Genomic DNA, 19,937 nt, shown 5'->3' with positions numbered 1-19,937 from the left:
AAAGTTATGTCAGTACTGGGGATTGAACGCAGGGTGCTCTATCACTGAGCTGTGTCACCTTTTAATTTTGAGACAAGATCTTGCTAAGTTGCTTGAACTTGTGATCCTTCTGCTTCCTGCCACCGTCTGGTTTCCTTTTGGTTTTAAATGTTCCCCTTACTTAACAAAACAAAACAAAACATAGTCCACATTTTTATTTTCAGTTTTGTCTGAACTTGAATTTGCCCTTGATTCTGTACCGATTAGCTTTCTGACTTTGGGCAAGTTGCTACATTTTGCTTTACTCAATTTCTTCATCTGTAGAATGAGATTGATAATATTGCTTGTTTCATTGCTTTCAGTGAGACACCCAGACAGCATGGTACACATAGTAAAGGCTAGCTGTCGTTACTGCTGTTGTTATAACTAGTAATGCTGCTAGCATTTGTTTCTGGTCTGCACTTCTTGGTTAAATTCCTTTATGTTGCTTAGAATGAGACAGATAGATAGGTAGATAGGTAGGTAGATAGATAAAGGTTTTGTACTGGGACAGAACTTCAGAAATTCTGACTAACCCCTGACCCAAAGTATCTATAGAAATACTTTCAAGCATTTGCCATTAGTTATAGCTGGCCCTCTGTATGTGTGGGTTTCACAATGTGAATTTAACCAACTGTGGATTGAAAAAAAGTTGGTTTTTTTTTTTTTTTTTTTTGGATACCAGGGATTGAACTCAGGGGGCACTCAACCACTGAGCCACATCCGCAGGGTCTCACTGAGTTGCTTAGCATCTTGCTTTTGCTGAGGCTGGCTTTGAACTCATGACCCTCCTGCCTCAGCCTCTCGAGCCACTGGGATTACAGGCATGCGCCACAGTGCCTAGTTTGAAAATACTTTCTTTTTAAAATTGTGTTGGAACTGAACATATACAGACTTATTTTTCTTGTCATTGTTCTCTAAATAATATGACAACTACTAACATAGTATTTACATTGTATTAAGTATTATAAGTAATCTAGAGATTATTTAAAGTACATGGGAGGATTGCTTAGGTTATATGCAAATACTATGCCATTTTATATAAGGGACTTGGCACCTGAGGATTTGGGTATCCATAAGGGGTGTGGGGGTGTTGGTCTTGGAACCAATACCTCAACAGTATTTTCTGCTGATGTTGCATATAATTGTAGGCAAATTATATAATCCTATTCTCATATGTTTGAAAAGTGTTCCTGGGGCTGGGGATGTGGCTCAAGCGGTAGCGTGTTCGCCTGGCATGCGTGCAACCCGGGTTCGATCCTCAGCACCACATACAAACAAAGATGTTGTGTCCGCTGAAAACTAAAAAAAATAAAAATAAATAAATAAATATAAAAAAAAAGAAAGGTGTTCCTATATAGTCTTTACAAATAATCTTTTTTTTTTTTTTTTGAACCTGGTTTTGGATTGGGGGGGGCATGCTTAACCACTGAGCCACATCCCCAGCCCTTTTTTTTTTTTTTAATATATATTTTATTCAGAGACAAGGTCTCACTGAGTTGCTGCCTCAGCCTTCCAAGCCGCTAGGATTACAGGGATGCCAAGGGTCATACGAAATTGCCAAGGCTGGCCTTCTACTTTTCATTCTCCCACCGTAGTCTCCTGAGTCCCTGGGATTTCAGGCATACACCACTGCATCTGGCTGCATATCACTTTTCAAATATTAACTCAACCTTCAACAGGCATGAGAGGTTGAAGTTGTTTGCAACTAGACAGAAAAATGAGAAGATTTATCAAATGTCTCTCAGCATAGTGAAAACAACTGGGAAGAAAAACAGAAACAGAGCTGTGGATTCTATATTTTGCTCCCGTAATGACAGGAAACTTTATTCTTTATTTGTCTAACAGTGTGTAATGTAGCTTAAAATTACTTTTTTTTTTTTTTTTTTTTTTTTTAGTACCTGGGATTGAACCCAGGGATGCTCTACCACTGAACCATATCTCTAACCCTTTTTACTTCTAATTTTGACACAGGGTCTCATTAAGCTACTGAGGGCCTAAATTACTGAGGCTGACGTTGAACTTGTGATCTTCCTGCCTCTGCCTCCAAGTCACTGGGGTTATAGGCATGTGCCACCGTGCCTGGCTAAAGCTACCCTTCTTGATGAAAGAAGGAAAAATAAGGAAAGAAGGAGACAGGAAGGGAGAGAGAGAAGGAAAGAGGTAGAGAGGAATGAAAGATATAAGTCTGTTTATATCTTAAGGATGATGCACACTGCTTCCTTCCTGTAGTAGTCACACTGTTAATTTTGCCTCAAACCACCATTATATTATCTCTCACAATTTTGTGGGTCGACTTAATTCAGTTGGGTGGTGTTTATGCTCCATGTGATGTTGAGCTACAGTCAGCTGGGTGTTGAATGGTCTGGGAAATTCAAACTGCTCATTCACATGGCTGACAGTTGCTGTTGCCATCTATGGAGCCCAGTTGGACTGTCAAATGGAGCAGCCACCCATGGCTTCTCCGTGCCCATGAGGCTCAGGCTTCTAACAATATGGCAGCTGAATTGGGAAGGGGAAAATCCTAAGAGTAAGTCTTCTAAGAGAAGGAAAGCAGAAATTGGCAGTCCTCTTAAAGGCCTGCCCTTCTTCTCATGTCTTCTATAGGTCAAAGTAGTCACAGGCCAACTCAGACTCAAGGGATGAGGCATTGATGCAACTTTTTTTTTTTTTTTTTTGGTTCCAGGTATTGAACCCAGGACTGAAGAAGGGCTAATCACTTAGGGATGTAGCAGCCACCATCCCAAATGTTGTTATGGCCACATAGAGGGGAAATGAGAACTCTAGGGGGCTTTACATGGGCAATTAAATTATCTGCCCTAGAAATGACAAGCGTCAGGTATTGATTCTATTCACAGTTCATTGCCCAGAACTATTTACATGATTCCATTTCCATAAAGGAACGAGGAAGTACAATCTTGACAATGGCTGGAGAGGGGAGGATTGGAAATATTTGTCATACAGCTTTATTGCCTCCTTCAAAAAGGTAAATAAGAGAAGAAGCCATAGCTCAAAGTTGCACAGGACAGGGCTACTGTAGAAGGTGGCAGTGTTTCCTAAAGTTATGAGGAGGAGGAGAGGACCCTGTACAAAACACAGTAATTTCTTAGAACATTGTAACAGGAATTCCTATGAGATTGGTATCCACTTGTATCCCAGAGATGGGAGAATTAGGATATGTGCTCTATTTTAATTTAGAAATTTCTTAATATTTGATAAGTATTTAATATGCTATGAAAGTTATACCAAGTCTTCATGAAAAGGTTTTGTGTTCAAAATTACTGTGCCTTGTAGCCTGGTACCTAGTATGTACTCAGTTAATACTTATTGAATTGAATGAAGGCTGTAAACTTACCATACAAAAAAGCAAATGCTAGTTTTAAAAATTATCATTATTATTATTATCCTATTATTCTATCTTACACACAAGGTTTGTTTGGAAACAAGTTAGAGTCCTTACCCCTGTGATAGGGTACTTCTTCAAGGAATTGCTTCTGCCAAGCTGACTACTGCTAGGATCCAAATAAATGTCTTTTCCAGCATGAGGATTTAGACTCCAACTTCCCTTATTTTATAGCTGAGTTCTTATTTTTCCTTGCAAGTCCCTTGACCCTCCCACCATGTCCCCGCTCTTCTCACCTTCTCAGCTTTGCAGAAGGATGTCCTTGTCCTTCAAGCCCTACTTTCCTATTGGTGGCTTCTGTCTGCAGTAGATTTCTGGAGACAATAGGTTAGGAGTGGGTTCAGGAGTCAGACTCCTGAACAGGCCAAACCTGTTACTCACTAACTGACTTATTTTTCTGGGCCTCATTTTCTTCATTTGTAAAATTTAAATATAGAACATACATCATAAGGCACTATGGTGAATATGAAATGAGGTAATGCTTAGAAAGTGCTTGGAATGGTACCTGGTACTTTGTAAGTTTGGTCCATGTTAGCAGCCCTCACTGTTGCTGTCGTCACTAACTCCCAGGCTACATCCACATCCAGCTCCTAGGACTTCTCCTAGGGAGGTCCTTAGAAGAATCCTCATTTCTCCATCCCCACTTTATTCTGGATGGTAGTCTCTTTGACTTCATCTTTTTTTTTTTTTAAGTCAATTTCTCAATATTTTAAATTCCCAGGATATCATTTTAAGGGCTTGCCTTAGTATAAAGTCATTTTTAGCATTTAATGTCATGTAACTTCAGAAAATTATTTAGTGACTATGTCCATTTTTTGCTCTATGAAAATGAGAAATATCTTTTCTTCCTCTTGCCCAGGGATTTTCAGTCCTTGTTTCTTTCTCTAGATTCTATTTTTATCATCTCATAGACTTCTGTGAATCCTTAAAGCCACCTTCAGTCCTGATGGGAAAAAATAGGAGTATGTACAAATAGATTAATCAGTTAAATAATTTAAAGAGTTATGAAAGCATTGAAAAAAGTGGAAAGCACCATACATATTTATATATAAGACATTCTTGGGTAGTGTTATTGTTGTAGAGGTTGGAAAACCACTTTGTCATTATGTCCTTTGATCTTAGAAATATCCAAATCACTGTAGACCTCATGTCATATCTACATAAAATAGAATATAAGAAAAATTGTGATGCTTAATATTATGGATCAACTTGACTGGCCAAAGGGATGCTTAGGTAGCTGGTAACATTATTACTGGTAGCAGAACTAAGAACATACTTTAAAAACATGTGGCCACAAGATTCTGAAATAGAAGAGTTAGCTTAGAGATCATAATAAATCTCCTTTAGTATTTACTGCAAAAGTCATAAAAATTATTACAAAGGGATTATTAAATCACTTGATAATAGTAATCATGATTTTTGACATTATTAAATATCTACTAGGCATTATCTCTCATAAGCCTTCAGAAAGTAAAGGGAAAGATACTGTTTTATCCCCATTTCACAGTGGACAAAACTGAGGCTCAGCTAGTTTAAAGCTATAAGGACATGGTAGAATTAAGCAGTCTAGGTCTCTAGAGCTTTGTCAGAGACCATTATATGCAACACTACCCCTTGATTAAGCAATTTCTCTAAGCTCATAGGCTAATATGCAGCAGTGCTTCTGGAGATTTATTCTAATAGCTGTGCCACAGAATTCTCTGTTGCTCACACTGCAGGACCAGGGCCAGTTTTGGAATAGTGTAAGAGGGTTTCATTTTGCTCTGGCTCTCATCCGGCTTGATTCCCAGTCCTGATTACCTTCTCCCCATCCTAGTTTTATTCTCACCCATATTTTAATATGGTCTTTTTGAAGACCAGAGTGCCTTTTAAAGACATTTGATCTTCACCTTGTGTGATTGCAGATCATTATGAGACTCTGATAAAATAAAAACTTTTGGATTGGTGGGAATTTGCTTCAAACATGGAGGTGTGTGGTTTTAGGGGAGTCACCAGAAACCTAGCCCTTGGGTTTAACATTTAAAGGAATAAAACAGAAATGAGAAAAGAGCAGGTGAGTGGGCTTGCTGTTTGAGATTTGGAGGCCTGGGTCCTGACTCTTCAAAGGGGAAGTTGCGTACTCTTGTGGCTGGATCAATATAATTAGTGTAAAACATTCGTGTAGTTAGAGGTAAAAAGAATATAGTTCCTGTATATTTTTTATATGACCTTATAGTCCCTATAGGTCAGTTTTGTTTGTTCAGGGTCTGCTATATCTTGTGATCTTTCATTATCTCAGAGCTGATTTGTGACTATATGAGAACATTTAAATTATGGCCTAAAATAGTGTGTACCTCAAGAATTCCATTGCAGAACTTGCACTTGGCAGAGTGACCACCTGCTATTTTTGTCACCTAACCATGTATGACAGTGCCCCATACATTTGAGACTGGCATGGAAACTTGTGCATATTCCCCAAGACAGGAATTTACTTTAAGATACTGGATCTCTTTCAGCTTTACATGTGGTGCTCCTGTTGTAGGGGTGGAGTGGGGAGAAGGTGGTGTTGGGGAGAGACAACCGAAGAGATTCTACATATTCAGACTCCACTGCAATTTGCTTATGAAACAGGGAATTGTCTGCTGGTAGTGAAATAAAGCCTTTGCTTTGCCCAGGACTTCTTGGTGGATGTCAAGAAGAGGAGTCCTGATAACAGTCCATAGTGATGAGCTGAGGAAAAATAAAAAATCAGGCTGGGAATATAGCTCAGTGGTAGAGTGTTTGCCTAGCATGTCCAAGGCCCTGGGTTTGATCCCCAGTGGTACAAAAAAAAAAAAAAATACTCCCCAAATCTGACAACACTAACCCAAATATCCTTTTTACCTCCCAGAAGATAATCTTGTCTAGGAGAGTTGTACTGCCTGCCCAACTCTTGGTCTAACAGTCATGATGCTGCAGTAAAGATGAATATGGTCCCTTTGTCCACCCCTCCCCCAGGCATTGAATCTAGGGGTATTTTATCACTGAGCTGTATCCTCAACCCTGGAGTCAATCCCTAGTACAAATACATAAGTAAATAGTAATTATTCACAATATAGGAATGTAAATTCTAGAACTGTCTGCTAAATTTGTTATCAGGCTGAGATGAGCTTAAGGTGGTAGGACTGATGGCTGGGCCTGGTAACCTCCATTGTTCTGTTGAGTGGCAAGAAACTGTGGCCTTTAGAGTTGGAAGGGCTTTATCACTTTTTACTTAATGTACTTAGGCAAGTTATCTGAACTCCAATTTTTTTTTTTCACCTGTCTTGGACATATAAGAGGTGACACAGGTAACAGTCCTCACCTCCATGCTATTAAACTTTGGCAAAACAATCACATTCAGGGCTCCTTAATGTGTGGGTTTCATCTTTTTCCTCCGTGGTAAAGATTAGACCATTTCCTTGTCTTATTTGTTTCTATCACTTTCCCAATCCCTTATGACAGTTATGAAGAACTGATCATTTTCCTATATAAGTGGTTCCCAACTTAACAATGAATTAGTTGTGATTTTTTTTTTTGACCTTGTGATGGTGTAAAAGTCATACACATTCAGGAGAAACCATACTTTGAATTTTGAAATTTGATCTTTTCCTAGACTTGCAATGTGTGGTATGTACTTTCTTGTGACACTGGGCATGGCAGTGAGCCACAGCTCCCAGTTAGCCTCACAACCACAGGAGGTGGGGGAGGACCCAATAGTTTATAGAGTACTGTGTTGCTGAGCTATGATGTGGAGTAGATTAGGATATTAAATGCATTTTTAAAAATTTCTTCATTTTTTATTGGTGCATTATAGTTGTACATATTGTTGGGATTTGTTGTTGTACACAATGTAACACTATAATTTGGTCAGTATCACTCCCCAGCATCTCCCCCCTCTGTTCATGCCTCCTACCCTCTGTTCATCTCCCTTTGATTTTTAGGAGATCCATCCTCACCTTTGTTTTCCTTTTTCTTCTCTAGCTTCCTCATATGAGAGAAAACATACATCCTTAACCTTCTGAATTTGAGTTATTAAATGCATTTTCAACTTAAATATTTTCAACTTAAAATAAGCGTATTGGGGCATGATCTCTTAGTGAGATTACAGTGAGAAAGTGGATTATCTTCAATAAAAGCCTTTTTGTTCATTTCTACTTTTACCAATGAAACATGAGGTTTTGATAAACCGCCTCCCAACTTTTGAAAGAATTAGGAATAGCTTGAAAGAAACCAAGCAATAGAATTTTGAAATAAGTGGCAGAGGCTCACAGTGCTGTCTTAGTAGCTCCTGACCATAGACAGAAATTCTGGCCATGGACAGAAATTCAGCATCACCATGTTGTTGCAGAATCATGGCAGAGTTGGCTTCAGCCATCTTGTCTGCCCATGGCATGCAGATCAGTTAAGACACCAACATTTTGTATTTACATTCTGTGGTTTTGTTTCTGTGCACCCAGAGAGTGTGTAGGAGGTTTGGAGTGGTGGCAGTGAGGGCTGCTACCCTTTTCACTAGAATGCCACTTCTTGTGTCTCTCCACAAAAGACCTGATTTTAGCACTTGAGTGAATGGTCTTGTAACCTTTACCTATAATTTTCTGCCTTGAATTCTCATTTTATTCATGAACACACTCTGGCTTAGAAATCAGTTACCTAGTAACTGTGTGCTAGGATTGTATTTAGTGCTTCCAGCTGAAGCCCTGCAGGGCTGTGCCTCTCTGTGATCATCCTTTGCATCATTCCCCTCCTATGCTAGGCTGAGTGCTGCTCTTGGCTATGTTTGATTATACTTGAATTGTAATTCAGAATCACTTTCATTAAAAAAAAATAAAATTTGGGAAATACAGTATAGACTCTTCACTTCTGAGAATATTTCTGACAATAATACCCATCCCAGTCCTTTAAAACAGTTTCATAAGTTACAGAGTCCTATTTCTGTGGAATGCCCCTAGTTTGCTAAATGAATTCTTGGGAAAGAAGTACCACTTACATTCCTTTGTCAGGACTATTTGTTAAAAGTTATAAATAGAACAGAAGAGAAAGAAATGAAATATTGAAGTCCTGGGTCTTCTCACTGCTTTTTCCTAGAAGTAATCATTATATAAATTCTATATATCCTTCCAGATATTTTCCATGTGGGATGGGGGTATAGATCAGTGGTAGAGCACTTGTCTAGCTCATACAAGCCCTGGATTCAATCCCAAGGACTGCCAAAAAGCCAAAAACAAAGCACCCAGGTATTTTCCATGCAATTATAAGCATATATATATATGGACATATATACCTAGGCACATGTATACCTGCACACAATTTTACACACACAAATAGCACACACATCTCTTAAAAACAAACAAACAAACGAACAAACAAAAAAACTACAAATGGAATTTTACCACTCTACCATCTTGTATCTTCCTCTTTTCTTTTAGTGCTTTATCAAGGCCCCTTGCTATGTTAGCACATGTATATTGCTCAATTTAGGAGCTTCATGGTTTTCCATTGTATGACTTAGTCATATGTAGTTAATGTGATGCTTGCCAATGGATGTTTAAGTTACCTCCGACATTTTTACTCTTATAAACAATATTGCAGTGGGTCTCTTACCCGACATATTTGGTGAATGAATATCCTCATTAATGTAGTCAAACTTGAATACTATATTGCTGTATTTTGAGTATTAGCAATTTAGTAGATTTTAGCAGAAAATATGTTGAAGCCTAATGACTAACAAATGATCTTCCTAAAAATGTATAGAAAACGTATTTCCAGATGGAGAGGTGTTTAGAAGTCAGGTTAGTTAGGTTTATTAATTTATTAATAATTTCAGAAAAATGTTTTAGAGCATTAAATTAATAGTCCATGCAGGAATTTAAAAGGGTCACAATTTTTATGAGTTGCTGTAGTGGCAGATATAGCGCTGTGGCACATGCAACATTAGACTGTACTTCCAGAGGTAGAACTGAGAATGAGTAATAACTCGCAAGAGGAGGTGAGAAATGTTGAGGGTGCACATTTCTTTCTAAGAGTGTATTTATACATGATTAAAATAATAGCATTTAAAAATTACAATAGAAAAGATTTTAATTACATGAAATGAATACTAACTGTTGTTTACAGTGAATCTTGAAAGCATTAATAGAAATGACTGGGTTTTTTTGTTTGTTTGGTTGGCTTTTTTTGGTACCAGGGATTGAACCCAGGGACACTTAACTGAGCCATATCCCCAGCACCATCCCCGCTTTTTTCCACGGCCCCTCCCCTTTTTTGTGATGCTGGGGTTTGAACCCAGGGCCTTGTGCATGTGAGGCAAGCACTCTACCAACTGAGCTATATCCTCAGCACCTTTTTAAATTTTTTATTTTAAGACAAGTTTTCGCTAAGTTGCTGAGGGCCTCCCTGAGTAGCTGATGCTAGCTTTGAGTTTATGATCCTCTGCCTCAGCCTTCCAAGCTGCTGGGATATGACTGTTTTTAAGTAAATCCTTGGAATTAGATTTATTTGCTGTGAGTTCACAGTTATATCACATTTCCCTTTATGTCACATCCCTACAGTCAGGTGTCTGATTAGCAGCCTCCAGGTGGAAGCTATCTCATGTGAGGTGGGCCCCATTAAAACAGTTCAGCTTGTTCCTAAGGGGACTGCCACTCTGCCACCACTGATTGCCCAGTGCAATTGGCCTTCAGCAGCTCCAGCTCCAGCTGGACTGGTTTTTCTTCTACTGCTCTTATCCAACATCTTACAACAACTGCTTCCATCCTCTCTCAGTGTAAGTTAACCCAAGTATTTCCATCAATGCTTCTCAACTGCAGGCAGTTTTGCCTATGGGGTATCTGACAACATTTGGACTTAACATTTTTGGCTGTTATGGCCTTGGGTGTGCTAATGGCAGCTAGAGGGTAGAGACCCAGGAAAACCACTAAATATCCTACAATGCGCAGAACTGCAACCCACACATAACTAAGAATTATCTAGCCCAGGTGTGCTGGGGTTATGAAACCCTGTTATACTCAATGATGCCAGATACTGAGGTCTCTGGCTATTTTAAAATTACTATTTTAATTTTCTGGTCTCTAGTTTATTATGTACTGTGCTTTTGACAAAAATTGTGTTGTTCAATAATGGACCACCTTAGACTCGGAGTAACTAAGGGGACTGATATGTGGTGGAGTGATATTAGCATTAGGCTAGATGGCAATTAGGAGATAGGAATTCTAAGCTCATTATTGCCTCTAATTAGAAGCAGGACCTTTGGCAAGCTATTTAATTATTTTTATCTGAAATGAGGGCATTTGCCTGAGTTATCTGCAGAGTCTCTTTAAGGCTTAAAATATCCCATCACTATACCATTGCAAATGTAATTTCCAAGGTGGGGTGAGGATGAACAGTAGGTACATACAGATGTGCTGTCCCATTGATTCTTTGAGACATTGTTTTGTCATCTGATTCTTTGATAACTCTACAGATATCCTGGATTTTAAGATCAACCTGTTCTTTGACTAAATCTCCAACTCTTAACAGCTCTGATGACCTAATAATAATGTATCACACTTGATTCTTAGTTTTCCTGCAACAGTAACACAGCATTAGTTCATTCAACATTCATTCTTTGGACACTTACTGAGCGCTGATCTTTGCTAACTATTTGATCCAAAACAAGGCTGAAGGCAGGTAGGAAAGGGCTCATTCTTCTATAATTAGGGTGCAGAAATCCAGCTTACAGAAATGTCTCAGGTCATATGGCCTCCTAAATGACAGTTTCAGGATGGCTATCTCCTAGATCCCCTTAATTCTTAAAGGGAGCATGTTTCTTTTGTGGTCCCATTAAGTCACAGGACAGCAGAACCATGGCCAGTTGCATCTGAGTCAAGGTCTTTACTGATCAGGTTAGAAAACATGTGCCCTCCTTAAGCAGTAGCGCGCTCGCCTGGCATGCGGCCTGGGTTCCATCCTCAGCACCACATACAAAAAAAGATGTTGCGTCCGCCGAAAACTAAAAAATAAATATTAAAATTCTCTCTCTCAATCTCTCTTTAAAAAAAAAAAAAGAAAACATGTGCCCTCAGAAAGGTGATATCTCACAAAATGTTTAAAATTTCCTCTGTAAATAATGCATTCTAAATAATGCATCTTTGACATTAAGGGTATTAGCACTAAATGGTCTCTCTGTGGCAACAGAATTGTAGACAAAAGAACATGTATTTGGCCAGGTGTAGTGGCACATGCCTGTAATCCCAGCAACTGGGGAGGCCAAGACAGGAGAATCATAACTTCAATACCAGCCTTAGCAAGCAACTTAGTAAGACTCTGTCTCAAAATAAGAAATAAAAAGGTATGGGGATGTGGTTCAGTGATATTTTGGAGTTGGAGTCTTGCATTGAATTCCATCTTCTCCACTTACCAGCAAGTTACTTTACCTCTGAACCTTAATTTTTCTCATCTACAAAACTGAAATTAATAATATTTAATTTAGGGAGATCAGTATAGTAAATGAAAGGGACCAGGGGAGGGAGGAAGAGAGGGAAAGGAGAAATACTGGAGAATGATATCGCCCAAATTATTTTGTCACATTGTGTGCATATATGAATATGTAAAGACAAATCTCAACATTATGTATAATTATAATGCACCAATAAAATATGGAAAAACCTTATTAATTTATAGGGTTACTATGAGGATAAAGTTAGGTAATGTATATTTAAGAGTCCTAGACTTTTTCTTCTCCTTTATTTATTTATTTATTTTTTTGAGAGTCCATATAGATTAGCCCAACTTTTTACTTTGCCAAGGAAAGATGTTAAAAATAGTGTATACCATGGTCCCCACAAATCACCATGATCTTATAAAAGAAATTATATTTTAATATTGAAAATGAAAGTAAAGCCTAGTTAAAGATCAGCTTTCTGTAGTTCCTGGTTCTTTCACTTGACCATGACTGGGAAGAATTTCATCATCTGTAGACCAGTGCTTGGGAAAGAAAGTATGGTGTATGTAGCATATATAGCACTGTTCCCTGTACTGGGGGCTTACTGGAAGATGGTAAAAAATATTAATAACTATATTGCTTAAAGATCATAATGCATAAAAACTTAGAAGAGTCCTTTCTTTCAGTTCTAAAAATAACTACAATCACTGAACAAGTGAATGGGTGGCCTCTGTAAGAAAACAAGTTTAAAAGTTTTGTGGATCATGTTTTTTAGATTATGTAAGTCTTTAAAGAGCTCATGAAAGTGTCTCTCTGCTTTATAAAGTAAATCATGAGGTTAATGAGCAGTGGCTTGCTGTGTGTGTTACTTTTCACTGGGTCTGTGTCTCACCAACACACTGAGTTCTCTTCTGTTTTCTCCTTATCTTATTGGGGTGTTTATTTGAACCCCTCATGACTGGATTTTTTCCAGTGCAGTTGATGTTGTTCATTCAGCTTCTCTTCTGTTCCAGGCCCTATGCTTGGCTCTGAGGACACACAGTGAACAGAGCAAATACGCTGATGTCAAAGTGGCTTTTCTATTCTACCCAGGATTGGAGTGGGGTACTGAAGCCGGGATGGACCATTAAGCAAAGAGCTATATGAGCTGGTGCTATGAAGAAAAGGAAAGCAGTATTAAAGATGGGGATGTGATTAATACAAGGTGTCCAGGAAGGTCCTCTGTGATGACACAAAATTTGTAGAGCCTGGAAGAACTCTGGGATTAAGGGAGTACATTCATATGTTTTCCTTTGCTTATGACACTAGTTCTGTGATAAAGTGTCTCTCTTCTGTGGAGGAAGAGAATATGTAAATATTAAATAAGAGAACAAGAAGTGGTCTTATGTTTATAGCACTATTTCTGCACATACACACACACACACACAAACTGAGTTAATTGGTTGTTTTAAATTATATATATATATATATTTTTTTTGGCTAAGAAATGAGCCTGCTTTTTTTCAAAATACATTTTTTTAAATAGATTATTTCTTCACTTAGACTGCCTGGGTATAATCTGAAACCATCTTTAAAGGCATTTAATATTTATTAACACTGGGTAAAGTAAGTCTCATGTGTGAAATTGTATAGAATCCAAGGATCTTGAAAAAAATGTACCGACCACTCATTGGTGGCCTATTTAGAAATAACTGAATGGTTTCAGTTAAATGTTCCAGAATGTAAATATTTTTGAGCACAACCCTAAAGTATTGAGCTAGATCCTTTAAATAGTTCCAAAGTTGAAAATGATGAATGTTAGGGAATATATATTTAAGAGTCCTAGATTATTTCTTCTCCTATATTATTATTTTTTTGAGAATCTATATAGCTTAGCCCATTAAACATTAGGTAAATGTTTAACTTTTGAGGCTGAAATTGCTAGCATCCTTTTAAATAAGTTCTATATTTCCAAATTGCTTTTTCTAGTGACACATACTACTAGAGCCTTGGAAGGAGATAGTAAGGATTTTCTCAATGTTCTTTGTCATCATTCTTGCTCCTTGCTAGACCTTATGGCTCTGGAATCCATTCATCCCTGAAAAGGAATAGCCCCGGCAGAGAATTGGGCTGCTTTCCCTACTAACCAGATAAGCTTGATGATTGATTTGATTGTACTAAGAGAGAGAGTGTCTTTCTCTCTCTCCTTTTTTCTCTCTCTCTCTCTCTCTCTCTTTCTCTCTCTCTATCCTCTCATCTCCCTCTCCCTGTTCCCCTCTCTTTCTCTCTCTTCTGCACATGAAGTACTAGGGATTGAACCCAGGGGCACTTAACCACTGAGCCACATTCCCAGCCCTTTTATACCACCAGAGTTCAGTATCTGAAAATAATTGTTTTATACATTTCACTCAGTTTTCTAATTGTTTACTGCAGAATAAAAAGTCTAGTCCAGTTATTCTGTCATTGCTGGAGGCTGTTTACTTAGATTTTTCTTTTGATATATGTATATATTTGGTAGTGGGGATTGAACCCAGAGGTGCTTTACCACTGAGCTACATTCACAGCCCTTTATTTTTTATTTTGAGACAGGATCTTGCTAAATTGCTGAGGCTATCTCAAACTTACAGTCATCCTGCTTCAGCCTCCCAAGTTGCTGGAGTTATAGGCATGTACCACCACACCCAGCATCTTGATATTTTTCTCTTGTAAGTAAATTCAGGATCCAGTCACCATTTTTTGCGGGGAGGGTACTGGGGGATTGACCCCAGGGGCACTTTACACTGAGCCACATCCCTAGTCCTTTTTACTTTTTATTTTGAGACAGGGTTTTGCTAAATTTCTGAGGCTGGCCTAGAACTTGCAATCCTCCTGCATTAGTCTCCAGAGTCACTGGGAGTACAGACATGCACACTATGCCTGGACCAGTTCCCATTTTATAGGTCAGATAACCCAGAGTTGCTAAGAGTGAGTAAGAGCTTGACAGCACATACTGGGTTGACAAGATGGCAGGAGCCCGGCCCTTGCCTCACTTGACTAAATCCCATGTCCTTCCTTCTGCAGACCTAAGCACACTATGGGTATTACTGGTTTCAGTTGGTGGAGACAAGGCCAGTGGAATAAAAAAAAAAAAAAAAGTAGAGAAGAAAGAGTAAAACAGGTGATAGAAGAACAGAGCAGGGGAAGGCTGTATAACTATGTATTAGGAAGTAGTTTCAGGCTCCATAGAGTAACCCCAAGAGCTGCAATAAATATTACTCCCATCACCCATAATGATATAGATATAGTAGGCACCTTTATCAGTATGCCAAGATCCTTCATTGTTTCATCTTTTCAAATCCTCATTCTCTATCTAAAGAGGACCCTTTATCACTATTTCACAGATCAGGAAACTGAGCCTAAGAAAGGCAAAGTTATCCGCTCAGAGACCCAGCTAATATGCAGCAGAGCTAAGATTTGAACCCAGATCTGCAGACTTCAAAGCTCATGCTTTTGATCATATGGTTAATTACCAGGTATTATCTCTCCATGTACTCATTTTTATTGATTTGCCCAAATACTGTTTTCCCCCTTCCATCCCTGTTGGAGGACCATTTATTTTCTTCTGACTTTAAAACCAATCCATGCTAAGTATAGAAGAATCTGAACAGATATAGAACATCTGAAAGACTATAAAGAATCATCTATACTCTTATCTGTATCTATTATTTCCAATCCCAACTTTGCTTATTAACTATAATGCTCATCTTCATAATTGCTTTGCCTCCATCAAATATAGGAAGTACTCAATGAATGCCTTTTGATTTCAGGTACCAAAGAAATGGTATAGAATATTTAAATATTATATAACTTGCCAAGAAAGCCATATTTTTATGTTCATGCCTGAAAACCTACTGGATCCAAGTGGACAAACAATGAGGACTTGAGAATCTTTCTAAATACTTGCAGTAATATTCTATATCAAGTTTTATGGCCCTGGCAGCATTTATACTATGCTATAGTCATAAGCACTCAACAGATATTCTTTGGTAGGCTTTCAGAGATGGAAAGGAAATTCAGTGCATTTATTCAGCAGATATTAATAAGCTAGCACAGTGCTGGCACTTATTAGGGGGGATGAAGTATGAGTTAAATGCAATCAGTCTGTGCCATTTTGTAGTTTACTGCCTAGTGATGAAACAATCATCAAACCAGCCCCCAAAATATTGAGATTAGCAAAAACTCTCCCACAGTGATATTTTCACCTGGGAAAGTTTAAAAATGAATCATTGCAAAAGACAAGGGAAAGTTTATAAAATAAAGAAAAAAATATTACTTGAGTCTGACCATACTATCTCACAGGGAAAGATTTTATTTATGTTCCCTTTGGTCTTGTCTCCTTTTCATCACCAGGTTTGACATATAGGTTTAGCTTGGGCCTTTGATTTATAGTGTTTTGAAGAAAGAGAAAAGAGAAGACAAATTCAGCCAGGATGTACCTAAACCCCTGATGTGTTGTCCTAGATCCTGAAATCCTTAGCTACCTCAGGGAGAACCTGCTGGGAAGGTAGTTCCCCTAAAGCCCCATAAAAGAAAGAGTTTCCCAACCCTTCTTTGACATTTATAATTTGCTTGGGTATTGGATAGTCCAGTGGTGATTTTGTAGTCCTTTGAACTATCTTTTAGCATTTGAGTTTAATTAGCTCCCTTCTCCGCCCACCCCTCTGCCCTATCTAGAGTTTGAGTGACCAATACTTTTTTTAACCTGTAAAATACAGTTTGGTAGAGACTTCGTTTATAGCATACTAGATGTGGAAGGATAGGGAGTTTGATTACCTGTTGGGAGATATTACAAATTACCCCCCAAAACAAGAGGCTTAAAGTGACAAACATTGACCATCTCACAGTTTCTGGATCAGAAATCCAGGTGGCTTAGCCGGATGCTTCTGACTCAGCTGTCTTATGGGATTGTGGTCAAACCTGGACCAGCGCTGGAGGGTCTGCTTCTATAAGAGCATCAGGTGACCCTTACCTGGAGTCTTTGGTTTTTCTCCAGAGGCTTCTCCCCAGGACTGCTGAGCATCCTCAATACATGGCTGTCAGTTTTCCTGACAGTAAGTCTTGAGAGAGACAGAGAGAGGAGACAGAGAGCAGGCTTCACCTCTGCCATATTCTGTAAGTCACACAGACCAGCCCAGGTACAATGTGGAATGCACAGGGTGTGACTACCAGGAGGTGAGGGCCATCTTGGAGGTTGGCCACCCCATGGACTATTGGACAGACAGAATTTCACTTAGGTAATTGGTTTATTGTGTTGGCTCAGGTGAACTGACATTTACTGTAGCTATTTTGTCCCCCTCAAGAGCTGTATGGCTGTGTGTCTCAGCAGTAAAACCAATTCTTATCATTCTAGGGGGTCCAAGAACTAACTCCTGAGAGGCAGGGATGAGTCAACAAGAAGACTTCAACAGTTTTAAATCTCATCCTGAATAAGAACAATGCTTCAGGTCTAAAGACAACCCCTTCTCTTCTATACTTTAGTTCACTGCAGGGGGCACTGGCCAGGTTCACCCTGTGGGAAATCTGAGGAGGGAGCCTTTTTTCAGTGGAACTATTCTGGGAACACCTTCTCAAACGTGTCCTGGGTACCTTTTCATCTTCACTTTTCAAAAAGGGAAAAGCAAGAGAATCCAGTCCCAGGCAGCTGGTGGTGCCGTTTCCATATCAGACCTGGGGTTAGGTCTTCAGCAAGACACATGGTTACCCTGGATCTTAATTTTCTCAACAGTGACCAAGTAGTTGAACCAGAAAGGTGATCAGCACAGTCCTTCCATTTGGCTTGGTCATTTTGCAGCTGCTAGTTCACCAGTATTCCATGGAAGAATTCTACTGCAGTTACCTGGGCACTCAAATGTGAAAGCTACTGGTTCCCACATGACATTTGATACCACCTCAGAACCCTGAAACCAGCTAATCTTATCTCATGCAAATGGATATACCCAACAACAGTGCAAAGTAGTTGGAGGGAATCTCCAAAGTCCCTGGGCATAATAAGCAGTGTGCAGACCAATTGCTTATTTATATCCAGTGTTGGTTTTCTTTTTTAAAAATTTGTTCTTTTTAGATATACATGGCAGTAGAGTATATATTGATGTATTATACATGCATGATTAATATTGCTTTTAAAAAGGCTTTAGTTGTTATAAGAGTAAAGACTGTCATTGGGACATACTGAAAAGCTTAAAGAAGGAACTTCAAGATATAGCTCAATTGGTAGAGTGCTTATCTCACATGCACAAGGTTCTGGGTTCAACCTCCAGCCCCCCCCCCCACAAAAACCCCATATATATATATATACACACACACATACGCGCGCACACATGCGTGCATGCATGCACAAAAAGGAACCTGAGAAGAAAAAGTTGGAAAGATAGGATGGTCTTTAAATGTATCTAATGATTTATTTCCCTGTAACCATCAATATTTGTTATTGATGCTGGGTGAGCCTTGTGGGCACAGTGGCTGACGCCTATAATCCCAGCAGCTCAGGAAGCTGAGGCAGTAGGATCACAATTTCAAAGCCAGCCCCAGCAACTTAGTGAGGTCCTAAGCAACTCAGGGAGACCCAGTCTCTAAATAAAATATAAAAATGGGCTGGGGATGTGGTTCAGTGGTTAAAGGCTCCTGAGTTCAATCCCCAATCCCCCACCCCCTCAAAATAATAATAATGGTGGGTGGTGGGTACTTAGAGGTTAAGTAAATTTGCTTTTATTTGTATTCTAGTTGTTTTAAGGCCTCTTCTTCTTCTTTTTTTTTTAAGGAATGAAGAGAAGAAAGTCTCCTTTTTAAAGGCTGGAGATAATCATTGTTACCATTTTTGTGATTTACTTGTAGCTTTTTAATTAACCTAGTAAGGATTATGTTCTCCATGAGATTTTATACCTGACTTTTTCAGTCTATGGAACAGATTTCCAAAAGTGGACTTGATGCATCAAAGGGCATGCACATTTCCAAATTCATTAGAGAACTGCTGATAAGTCTGAAAGGCAGTACCAAAAATGTCAGTGAGAATGCCTGTTTTCCCACATCTTTGCTGACATGGGTAAAAAAAACAAGAACTCATTATTGTTCTAATTTGCATTTCTCTCATTAGTGAAGTTGTAATTTTGTTAGACATGTTTATTTTCCTGTGAATTTCCTATCCATTTCTTAGCTCTTCCCCCCCCCCCAGTTGGGTTATTGCTTTTGTTAAAAATTATAACCTCTACCAGATTCTCCCATTGTTAACATTTTGCTTCATCATTCTCTTGATATATTTTTTTTTCTTGAAATAATTTGGGAGTAAGTATATTCATGATCTCCCCACTTCCTTTCCTTTGGGTACTTTGAAGTCGTGCACTGTGTATATTCCTAAAAACAGGGATTTTTTTTTTCTTTTTTTGGTGCTGGAGATTGAACCCAGGGATTCTTTACCACTGAGCCACACCCCCCAGCCCCAAGATTTCACTAAGTTGCTTAGGGCCTCACTACATCGCTGAAGCTGGCCTCAAACTTATGATCCTCCTGATTCAGCCTCCTGAATCTGGGATTACAGATGTGTGCCACCATGCAGTGTTACTTTCTTTTTAAACTACAGCATGATTATAAATCAGGAAGATCAACATTGATACAGAATTATTATCTAACCCATAGACCTGATTCAAATTTTGTCAGTTGTCTAAATTTTTACCATTATACTGCAAGCCTTTTCTTAAGTCATTTAGATTCTGAAATATAATAATTTTTAGTGACAAGTAATATTCCAACACATAAATGTGCTACAATTTATTAACCATTTTTGCTGCCTATTATTAATATTTTTGTTTTCAGATATTGCCACTGTGAACACAACCTCCCATATATCTTGCATTATGTCCTGCTAATACACACATTAGAGCTGGCAAGTCTGAAAAGATGTGTGTTACAAAGTGTGTTAGGGACACCTGACTCAGCCCTTCTGATCCCTTTAAATAATATACAGATGGACTGCTGACTTCCTTCTCCACTCTTTGTCTTTCCAGCTCCTCTAGTTTCTGATTTTAGGGTGATTTCAGATTTCTGCCAGGAAACTCACAGTCTTCTTGGAGCTGGGCAGGGTTCCCT

At 38.7% G+C, this 19,937-nt stretch overlaps 1 protein-coding gene and 1 non-coding gene across 4 annotated transcripts in view; one reads left to right on the top strand and one right to left on the bottom strand.

The window, feature by feature from the left end:
- Nucleotides 1–19,937, top strand: part of Shld1 (shieldin complex subunit 1) — an 88,625-nt gene that overhangs the window by 27,094 nt on the left and 41,594 nt on the right. The window contains exon 3 of one of the 3 annotated variants that reach the window (XM_021723176.3): nt 12,854–13,216. The exons of the other annotated variants lie outside the window; for them this stretch is intronic. Coding sequence (XP_021578851.1) covers nt 12,854–12,885 — 32 coding nt within the window. The 3' untranslated portion in view covers nt 12,886–13,216. Of the gene's footprint in view, nt 1–12,853; nt 13,217–19,937 lie in introns of those variants that run through there. 3 annotated transcript variants of the gene reach the window in all.
- Trnav-cac (transfer RNA valine (anticodon CAC)) lies at nt 9,683–9,756 on the bottom strand. The gene has a single exon. It is a non-coding gene; the product is annotated as a tRNA-Val (tRNA).

Source organism: Ictidomys tridecemlineatus, chromosome 5, assembly GCF_052094955.1.
Source record: "Ictidomys tridecemlineatus isolate mIctTri1 chromosome 5, mIctTri1.hap1, whole genome shotgun sequence".
Classification (NCBI taxonomy): Eukaryota; Metazoa; Chordata; class Mammalia; order Rodentia; family Sciuridae; genus Ictidomys; species Ictidomys tridecemlineatus.
This window is presented reverse-complemented; position numbering and strand designations above follow the sequence as displayed.